At 55.0% G+C, this 10,572-nt stretch overlaps 1 protein-coding gene across 3 annotated transcripts in view; it reads left to right on the plus strand.

Moving 5' to 3' along the window:
• CCDC155 (coiled-coil domain containing 155) overlaps positions 1-10,572 on the plus strand; it is a 24,800-nt gene that overhangs the window by 1,538 nt on the left and 12,690 nt on the right. For 2 of the 3 annotated variants that reach the window (XM_010849606.1, XM_010849605.1), the window contains exons 1-8: positions 4-129; positions 3,611-3,715; positions 4,133-4,319; positions 4,769-4,833; positions 6,009-6,075; positions 6,329-6,490; positions 6,787-6,904; positions 7,238-7,288. In XM_010849606.1, coding sequence (XP_010847908.1) covers positions 87-129; positions 3,611-3,715; positions 4,133-4,319; positions 4,769-4,833; positions 6,009-6,075; positions 6,329-6,490; positions 6,787-6,904; positions 7,238-7,288 — 798 coding nt within the window. In that variant the 5' untranslated portion in view covers positions 4-86. Of the gene's footprint in view, positions 130-3,610; positions 3,716-4,132; positions 4,320-4,768; positions 4,834-6,008; positions 6,076-6,328; positions 6,491-6,786; positions 6,905-7,237; positions 7,289-10,572 lie in introns of all 3 variants that reach the window. The other variant, XM_010849607.1, reaches the window with a different exon arrangement.

The following is a 10,572-nucleotide window of genomic DNA, read 5'->3' on the forward strand; positions in this document are numbered from 1 at the left end:
GAGCAGCCAGTCCCTTTTTGGTCCCTTCCAGCGACGGAGGGGAGCTGTTAGCTTCTCCACCAGCTGCAGAGCAGCCAAGGTGGCCCATGGACATGCCAGAGGACCAGGCAGGTGGCCCCACTGCAAAAAGTAAGTGACTGGGCCCCTGTTTGTCCCATGCGAGGGTGGGGAGGGAGCAATGGTGAGCAGGGCACCAGGTTGTGATTCAGGGACTTGGAAGAGCTGGCTTGGGGTGGCTGAGCCTCCACTTTGAGGCAGGGTGGGATGCAGAGAACAATCCTTGATGAGGTGCCTGCTGTGTGCCCACCTGTCTGGACACCTTATTTGTTCTGGGGAGGCCAAGCTGCAGGCATAGAAACCTCTGTGCGTGCCCCCTGCCTGCAGCACCCCCTCCAGTGACGTACAGACTCACCGTCACTTCTTGCAGATCTCTGCTTTCTGTAAAGGAGCTCCCCTGTTACTCTCTCTCTCCCCTTTCCTTCTTTACTTTTCTTCAGAGGACTGACATCTCTTCATCTGTCTGTTTAGACTTTGTCTCTCCGACTAGAACGTGAGCTCCACAGAGCAGGCTCAGTTTTATTGACTCTGGTATACCCAGTCCCTGGAGCAGCATTGGCCAACATGCAAACCACATATGTATATATACACACACATACTTTTAAATTTTGTTAATAGCTACATTGAATTAAAAAGAAGAAACAGACAAAACAGATGGCAATAATAGTATTATTTAACCTAATACATCTAAAACAGTGTCCTTTCAGCATACAATCAATATAAAAATGTACTGAAGTTATTCTCTTTTTTTAATACTAAGTCTTCAACATCTGGCATGTACTTTACACTAATGTGAGTGTGTGCATGCTTAGTCACTTCGGTCGTGTCTGACTCTTTGCAACCCTATGGACTGTAACCCACCAGGTTCCTCTGTCCGTGGGATCCTCCAGACTAGAATACTGTAGTGGGTTGCCATGCCCTCCTCCAGGGGATCTTCCTGACCCAGGAGTCGAACCCACATCTCCTGTGTCCCCTGCATTACAGGCAGATTCTTTACCCACTGAGCCACCTGGGAAGCCACTTTATACCAATAGAGCATCTCATCTCACTCTCACCATAGTTCAGGTCTCAAGAATCACTGTGACCGTTGGCTATCCTGCTGATCGTGCTGCCCAGGAGCAATACCTGACGTATAATTGGAACCCAGTTACTAACTTTTGAATGATCAGATGGACACAGACCAAGTGGGTGTGAAAGTAGCTTCAGGAGGAAGATGTTGGGTTGTCCTTTCTGAAACTCATCTATTAAACAGTGAGACAGCCCAAGGGAGACTCCCACCCTAGAAGAGAGACAGGACCCCTTTCTTAGAGGCTCCTAGCATCTAGCCTCAAAGCCGGTGTCTTTTCTCTCTGGCCTCAGGAGGCTTGCCAGGTGAAGGCAGGAGGCAGACACCTGGGCAGGCTGACCAAGTGACCAACATCTGAACGTGTAAACTTCATGTGCACCAGCAGAGGGTGTGCGGCCACCGAGGAACGTGTGGCTGCCGGCTGAGCCAGCTTTGGGAGACTCCCAGAGGAAAGGGGAGGGACACACCCAGGAGAGATGGAGACTGAGGAAAGCAGCAGGTGAAGAGAGAGAGAGAGTAACAGTGGAGTGAGGAGAGAGAAGCCTTGGAGAGTGGAGAGTCGCTGAGTTACGGGAGAAGCAGCACAGAGACCGAGAAGAAGATGGGGATGGAAGATGTGGAGACAGGCGGGGGGGACTTGAGGGCCAAAGAGATGGGGAGGAGGATGGCAAGAGTCGGAGACAAAACTAGAGAAAAGACAGGACAGACAGACAGGTAGAGACACTGAGGAAGGAGAGAAGCAGAGTGACATCTTCCTGAGGGGCCCCGGGAGGCTGAGGGTCGCATCTGCTCTGTAGATCCATGCAGCTCCTCAGATCCCACAACATCTGGAGCCAGGCAGTCCTGGGTGACCTCACTGGGCCGCAGGGTCCTCCTGCATAATGTAGGGGGGCACCACGTCTCCCCTAACTGTAGGTCCTGCTCCCTTTCCCTAGAAGCCGAAGTTCAAACCCAAAGGTGCTGAATTTTTAGCTCAGTACAGAGAACGCTTGAAGAGTTAGTGGGATGAGAAATGGCAGTCAGATGTTGAACATGTGACCTTGGGCAAGTTTCCCACTTGTCTGTGCCTAAGCATCCTGGTTTGTAAACTGGGACTAATCATAGCAGCCGCTGTGGTTCATGTCAAATGCTCAGAAGAGGTTTAGTGTTAGTCGCTCAGTCATGCCCGACTCTTTGCAACCCCATGGACTGCAGTCCACCAGGCTCCTCTGTCCATGAGATTTTCCAGGCAAGGATACTGGAGTGGGTTGCCATTTCCTTCTCCAGGGGATCTTCCCAACCCAGGGATCGAACCCGGGTCTCCTACACTGCAGGCAGATTCTTTACCGACTGAGCTACAAGGGAAGCCCCCAGAAGAGGCTTGGCTCCTAGTAAATGCTGGATAAATGTTCAGTTTTATTATCGAGCTTCCAGATTTTATTAATATCTTATCTCCTCTCTAGGAGGGAAGTAACCCCCACTCACCCACCCACTCATTTTCCATAGGAAGAAACTGAGGCTCAGAGAGACTGAGTCCCTTGCCCAGGTTGCGCTTGAGTCTGCCAGACCTTGCAGCCTGCACTCTGCTATACCCAGCTATTAGGGGCAGGGCAGGGAGCTTCAGCAGTCAATTCCAGCCCTGGGAAAGATCTAGTGGGTCCAGGGGTAGAGACTGTATAGGCTCTTTCTATATCTTGGAGCATTTTTTGAGTGCTTCTTTGTGTGGGCACAGTGAATACAGCAGCAGACAGACCCCAGGATGTTCAGTTGTGCAGAGGTGGGAAGCAGGAGGTGCTCTTCACTTACACAGACCTCACCCTCCCAGCCCCAGGGAGGGGGAGGATCAATCTATCCACCCATTTTACCAGTGGGAAAACTGAGGCTCCAAAAGGAAGACAGACTTGGCCACAGTCCTGTGGCTGGAACTCTGAGGTTGGAACCGCTCCCCCACCATTCACCCTGCCTGGATTGTCCCATCCCCCTTTGTTTCAGGCCCCAGCCCGTGGGTGCTGATGACGCCAGCCAGCCTCGGGGATGTGGGGAGGAGAGACCCAGCCATGAGGCGGGCTGGGAGACGGGAGATCTGTGGGCAGGCGGGATCGATCCAGGCTGCCCGCGCAGTATCGGATTGTTCCTGGCTCCTGGGCCCCCTTCACCCTCTGCTCCTCCCAGAATCCTCTCTTCTTCATCCTCCTCTGCCCCTCGCCCCCTCTAAGCCAGAGAAGAGAGGAAAAAAGGCTATAAGAGGTTTTGTTCAGTATTGTGGGCTCCTGAGCCGATTGGACACAAGGGATTAGACAGCGGGGGCACTTCCTGGCCTGAAAGATGGGGGGGCCCACATTCCCAAATCGGGGGATGGGGAAGGTGACTCAAAGACCCTCACCTTGTGGCCCCCACCAGCCTAAAGCCCAGGCAGCTTGGAATGAATTCCTTCCCCTCTGCAGGAGCCCCTCTTTGTTCTTCATCGGCCCCCTCCCCACAGATGGGCTGGCCCTCTTGTCTCCTCAGTGTACCTCTGGGACCAGGCAGAGGATAGAAGCCTGGGGACACTGCTCAGCTTAGAGGAGCAAATACTCAACTCCACGTTCGAAGCTTGTGACCCCCAGAGAACAGGTCAGAGAGTCAAGGAATAATAAGGAACAGAGCTGGGGGGCTGGGAACTGGGGGGCCACAGAGAGAGGGATGGGCTGGGGTGATGTGGGTGACTGGGAAGCTTCAGGAAGGAAATGGATAGGGGACGGTGGGGGGAGGAAACCTAGGGGAGGAGGGTAAGCAGAGGAAGGCGGGGCTTTGGAGCCTGGGGAAGGGGGGAAAGGCAGCCACTGGGGGCTTGGTGGGCTCAGCTGGTCCTCTTTGGTCCAGCTCTGAGGTGCAGATGACTGGGACCCGTTTCCAGGTGAAAACGTTGACTCGGGGAAGAGGAGGGAGTTGCCCAAAGGGCACGGTGCAGGGGTGCCACCAGCCCAGCCAGTGGTCCCCACCCCTCCCCCTCTCCTGGCCCAGCCTCCCTCACAGCCTCTCTGTCCCCAGGCACTGTGGCTGTGACCCATCTACTAGCCTACCTGGAGGCCGTGACTGGACGGGGTCCCCAGGATGCTCGCCTCCAAACACTGGCCTGCAGCCTGGACCCCAGTGGGGAGGGCCCTCAGGCCACCGTGGACTTGGACACCTTCCTGGTGGTCATGCGGGACTGGATCACTGCCTGTCAGCTGGATGGGTGGGTCCCCGCACCTCCATCCCCCACCCCAGCCCCCCTCAGAAAACCTTTCCTAAGACCTAAGCTCATACCTGCTTACTGCAGCCAGCACGCTCTGGGCAGAGGGACCTGCTGTGGTTGGAAGGAGGCTGAGAAGAGAGGAGAATAGAGATGAGGTTGGGGTGAGGGGAGGGTCTGAGGACAGAAATGAAAGGGGCTGGAGAGAGGAGAAGGGGGATGTTGAGGGGCTGACAGAGGCCCCTCCCCAACCCTCCTCCAGGGGCAGTCTTTGCCCCTCCTGCTTTTCCATCTGGCCCCAGGCGCTTGCCATCTGCCTCACCTTCCTCCCCACGGTGCTTGCTCTCACCTGACCTGGCCCCTCCTCCCATCACCCGCAACCCCCTGTCGGAGGCTGGTCAGGATTGGGGGAGGTGGCTGCAGGGGCCCTAAGCCTCATCCCTTTGATACAGGGGATTAGAGCTGGAAGAGGAGACGGCCTTCGAGGGAGCCCTGACCTCCCAGCAACTGCCATCTGGTGAGATCACTATATATAGAATGAAGCAGGCAGGCCCAGGGTCAGACAGTGGGGGGTACTTCCCATGGGGCCAGAGCAGGGGATAGGGCCGGACCCCAGAGACATTTGTTCTAACCTAGCTTTCTAGGCACCTCCATGACTGCCTGCCCACGTGCCCTGAGCTCTGGTGTTTGCTTTTTTCCCTCATCGGTTGTTTCCGACCCCTCCTCCTGACACCAGCCCTGCCACGGAGGCCCCTCCCACCTCTTACCAGCATCACCCCTCCCTGCACTCTGGTTTCTGCATCCTCTGTCCCTTTGGTCTTGTCCCCATCGCCCGCCTGACCTGGGCTCAGGCTGTTCCTCAGCCTGAACTTTCCACGTCTTCCCTCATCCTTCACTCGGGGTAGGGAAGCCCTGGTGGGGAAAGCCTGGGATGCTGCAAGTGAAGGTCCCTTTCTCTCCAGCATCCTCAGCTCAGATCTGCATCCCTTCCCTGTAGAAATATGATTATGACTCATTACCTGCCCTCTTGTTTTGTCAGTTGATTTGCTCACCATTCTGCCCCAAAGCCTTCAACACAGGAGGTGCTCCATAAAAAAGTGCTGGTGTTACTGGTGTTACATTTCTCCAGCCTTATAAAAACAAAAACCAAAAAATAGAGCTTTCTTAACATGCTCTGGAACCTCCTCCAACGTGGCTTGGGGGCAGTCAGGGGAGGGTTGTGTGAAGGAGAGAAGATGTTAACTCTGGGGGAGGAAAGACCCCTTTGGGGCTGAATGGGGAAAGGACAGGAGGGAGAGGCTGGAGGCCAGGGTGGAGGCTGTGGTGAGGGTCCAGGGGGAGAAGGTGAGAGGCCCGAGGCAAGAGGAGGGAGGGAGCCAGGACGGCCCAGGGGCTGGGTGAGTAAGTGGGGGAACTGAGAGGAGAGACAAGGTTCAGGGCAGCTGGAATGCTGCCCAGGGTCTGGCGTGATGAATGTAGGGTGGTTGGGCCCCATGGGGAAATCTAGCCTGAGCTCAAGGTGCCCATGAACAAGAGGCTTTCTGGATGGTGGTATGAGTGCAGCCCCAGGAGCAGGTGGGATCACCTAGAGTGAACGCAAGGGTGGAAGCCAAAGGAGGACCAAGGCTGGAGTCCGGGGGTTGCTAACATCTCGGATCACCTGGGAGCCCACCACCCTCTGTCTCCCTCTAGGATGCCCAGAAGCTGAGGATCCGGCCAATCTGGAGAGCTTCGGAGGCGAAGACCCCAGGCCTGAGTTGTACCTATCCTCAGTCCCTCCCTGCCCTCCCCCTGCCCATGCCCTCCAGCGGCCTAGGGCCCAGGGCCTGGCCTAGGGCCTAGGGTCCTCCGGGGAGTGGGTGAGGGAAGCAGGCTGGGCTAATAGCTCAGGGAGAACAGGGCTGTCTCCTGTTTGTCTGGAGGAGCCAATTTCCCTGCCACCGGCACCTACCCAACCTGGGGAACGGAGGCCAGGGCTGCGGACAGTGACCCTGCCCCTTCCCTGCCCCCAGGCCTGCCACCGCCGACCTGCTGAGCAGCCTGGAGGACTTGGAGCTCAGCAACCGCCGGCTGGCTGGGGAGAATGCCAAACTGCAACGTAGTGTGGAGACAGCCGAGGAGGGGTCCGCACGCCTCGGGGAGGAGATATCAGCCCTGCGCAAGCAGCTCCGCAGGTAGGCCAGGCCCCACGTCCACCGTCCTGCACCCTCCACGTCCCACCTGCCCACAGGCCCAGGTTCCCTCCTACTTTCTTGGTATTTGAGTAGAAACTGGGTCTCTGTCGCCCACTCTGTCTCTTTCCTTCATTTTCTCGCTGGGTCTCTGTGCCCCTCTCTGTAGGTCTCTGTACCCACCCCTCTGAGTCTCTGAGATTTCTCTGTTGCTCTGAGGGGATCTACCTCTGTGACCTCTACCTGTGACCACAGGATCTTCCTCTCTCTCCTGTGGCCTACCTCCCCACCCCCACCAGTACCCAGCAGGCTCTGCAGTTGGCCAGGGGCGTGGATGAGGAGCTGGAGGACCTGAAGACTCTGGCCAAGAGCCTGGAGGAACAGAACCGCAGCCTTCTGGCCCAGGCCCGGCACACGGTGGGTTTTGGGCAAGGGGTACAAAGTTGTTCTCTTCTTCCCACTTTCTTGGAGTCTGAGCAACAGAGCTTGACTACAGAATGGGAAAGGGCAAAGGTCACCCAGGTCTCCCTCAATCCCTTTCCTGCTCACCCCAGACTTTGAGTAGGATGCTTGCCATCCCTCTCATGACAAAAGGGGACAGCAGGAGCCAGCAGGCCTCCTCAGACCCGTTCCCCCAGCCCTGCTCCTCCATGACCCAACCTGAGTCATGTTCCCAGGGGTGGGAGAAGGGCAGCGTGGGGGCAGAGGAGCCCCAAAAGAAGCCTTTGTTCTCTCTTTGGGCTTGGTCAGGAAAAGGAGCAGCAGCGTTTGGTGGCCGAGATGGAGACTCTGCAGGAAGAGGTAAGCTGAGGCCCAGCACCCCCTCCCACCCCTTCCCCAGTCCTCAGGATCTTCCTGCCTACTGCCTCCCCAAACACCCTTCAGTCTGGTGAAGGAGACCCCAGAATCACAGTAACATGTGAACGTCCCTGAAGGTCATGTGGCTGCATGAAAGGGCTGCTACAGCTGAGAAGAGTGTGGGGCGCCTGGCTGACTCCTGGTTTTGGTGAGGCTGCTGACATCAGCCTGGGCCAGTCCGCCTCTCTGTCTGCCTCGGTGTCCTCATCTGTGATAAAGGGCAAAATATCGGACTCTCCCTGGTTGGATTGTGTGAAATTTAAACAAGGGGATGATTACAGCTCGAGGCACAAGGCAGGACACATGGGAAGAGCTCCCTAGAAGCTAGCTGTTACTGTTCATGTATTAGTATTTTTTTATGATGGTAAGAAAACAGGCCTTACAGTCAGCCCTGATTCAAAGTCCATCCCTGCACAACAGACAGCCTGCAGGCGGGTGACCTCCCCTTCCCAAGCCACAGATTTATTCTGTAAGAACAGGAGAGAAGGGTATCTGTTCATTAGGATTGTTGTGGGAATTAAATGGCCTCTGTTATCCCGGAACCTCGCACATAACATGAACAGGCCCAGTCTAGCCTCAGGTCAGATTCAAGCCTCATTCTATCCGAGACAGAAAACATTATCTTAGTTAATTCGCGGTCCACTTAGTCCTTTTAGGGGGAAATAAACCCCACACACAAGGAGGCATCTAAGCTGCTGGAAACCCACGCAGCGTCTCAGTGCTCCTCACTCAATGTCTGTTCTCTCTGCTGGTCACAAGATTGATGCTCTTTGTCCCATCTGGTCCTCAGCCTTAGTCACCACTGCGTGCTGGCATCCACTGGGAGGCTGACATTGCCTTCTGGTCTCTGGGTACCGTCCTCACTGCATGTGATGGTGGTGGCCCTCGTTTGGACCCCACGACCCAGGAATACCATTGGGGGTTCTCACACCCTGTAGGGGCACAGAGGAGATCTAACTGCTTTCCTGTGACTTTGTGGCTACAGGGGCCTCACTGGGCCTTCTAGGCTTTTAACTCCTCACACCACCACCTCTATTTTCTTACTCACATATGTTTCTGGTTCACAGACTGAGCTAGGAAACAACCTCCAGATGATATCCCAGAGGTTCTGTGGTTCAACTATATCCATCCTCCTCTCCAGCCCTCTAACCGGTTGCTTGGGGCTGGCCTGGAGGCATTTGCACTCTGTTTTTCTCTTCCTTGACTCTCCTGAACTCCTCCCCAGCCCTGAGAATCTCTGCCCAGTCCAAGCAGTAATACTCATTCCGTCTGGTATCTGTTCATTAGTTTTCCAAAATCTCTTTGTCCTATGTCTGTATTATGGCTTTTACATTCAAACCAAAAAGTATTCCACTACTGTTCCCTGGCTCTTTCATGAAAATTCTCTCTGTTTAGGGCAGTGAGAATCTTGCTGCAGAACAGCTACCATGGTGTGAAGCATGGGCTGCAGGCAGGATGTGACTGTTCTTTCCAGAACATTTCTTTTTAAGAATAAGGAGAGAGACTTCCCTGGCAGTCCAGTGGTTAAGACTATGCACTATTCAGGGGACATGGTTTCAATCCCTGGTCGAGGAACTAAGATCCCACAAAAAACTTGAAAATTAAAAAAAAAAAAAAAAAAGAACAAGAAGGAACTTTCCCTGAAGCCCCATGATGGGATCTCCCTCTTATATCTCATTGGCCAAGAAGACTTCAAATGATTATAGCCAAACCACTCCCTGGCATGGGTAACACAGCCACTGACAGGTCTGGACTACTTTCAGCTCCAGGGAAGAAAATGCCGAAGACGCGGCAGCTTCAATATGAAGAACATTAACTGACAAGAGGTTTTGAAGGTTCTGGGCTAGTCTGGCAGCTTTTTGGCTTGTTTGTCTGCCTGTGGCCTTAGGATCCCAGATGGCTGCAACAGCTCCAGACGTCATGTTCTCACTCAAAGCAGGACAAAGAGGGACAAATGCTCCTCTCGTGGCTCTCTCTCTCTTCATCAGAAGGAAAAATTTTTCCCGGAGCACCCCAACTCAACCCCTGCAGCGACAAACTTCTCTTACATCTCAGTGGATCATGTGACAAGAGAGGCTGGGCCTCTGCAGTGGGATGCAAGCAAGTAAGAGGCGGTGAGAATGGCCTCTGGGTTAGCTGACCAACCAGATTCCGGGTGTCCGGAATCTGCTAAGATTTTCATCTTGATTCACCTCTAAGCCTGGGGCTGGGACCCCCTCTCCCCGACTCCCCTGGAGAGTGGACCCCCCAGGAAAGCAGGGCAAATGGCAGTCAGCGGTGGTCTCTCCTTCCAGCCCAGAAGGCCTGCTGCCAGGTGAAGTGCTCTGAGCAGCGCCTGGGACATCCTAGGCGCTCGATAAATCAGCTATTCTTGGTTCCCTCCCCCTACCTTTCCCCTCTCAGCAGCTGCCTACAGAGCATCTATAGATGGAGTTCTCAAGTTACCGCAGAATAATGCTGGAGTAAGGGACACTCAGACACTCAGCTTTCCTACAGACCCCACAGAGCGGGCGGGGCTCAGGTTACTGCAGAAGAAGCCAGAGCGGCTGAGTAACCAGGTTCCCTGCCGAGCGGCCCAGGATCCAGCCTGCAAATCCCAGCCAGGTGGACAGATGTTGACACAGCATTCCTGGCTCCGTCCTTCCTCCGCCCTTCACCTGGCAGCCCAGGCCCGCTGAGACACAGGGAGTGAGGGCAGCTGATGGAAGACTTGGAGCTGAGCTGGGTTGGAGTGAGGGAGGAGCTGGCCTTGATTTCCCCGGGTGCACCAGGAGGAGAGGTGTGGCCAAGGAAAGTTGACTGCCTCTGTGCTTTGAAATGCTTTCCCCATATAGAAACTCAGTGCAGGGCTTCCCCCGTGGTCCAGTGGTCAAGAGTCCACCTTGAAATGCAGAAGACAGTGGTTCGATTCCTGGTCTGGGGAGATTGCACATGTCTCCGGGCACCTAAGCCCCTGCAGCACAATGACTGAGCCCACACTAGAGAGCCTGCAAGCTGCAACTGCCAAGCCCATGTACTGCAACCACTGAAACCCCCACACCTAGAGCCTGTGCTCCACAGCAAGAGAAGCCACTGCAGTGAGAAACCCACACGCCACAGCTAGAGAGAGCCGGCATGCAGCAATGAAGACCCACTACAGCCAGGAAAAGAAGTGCTGAAAAAAAAAACAACTCAGTGCAGCTTGCTAGGTTTTTGGTGCCTGGAAGCTCTAGGCTACAACTTGGGCC

The sequence above is a fragment of the Bison bison genome, unplaced genomic scaffold (genome assembly GCF_000754665.1).
Source record: "Bison bison bison isolate TAMUID 2011002044 unplaced genomic scaffold, Bison_UMD1.0 scf7180017864285, whole genome shotgun sequence".
NCBI lineage: Eukaryota > Metazoa > Chordata > Mammalia > Artiodactyla > Bovidae > Bison > Bison bison.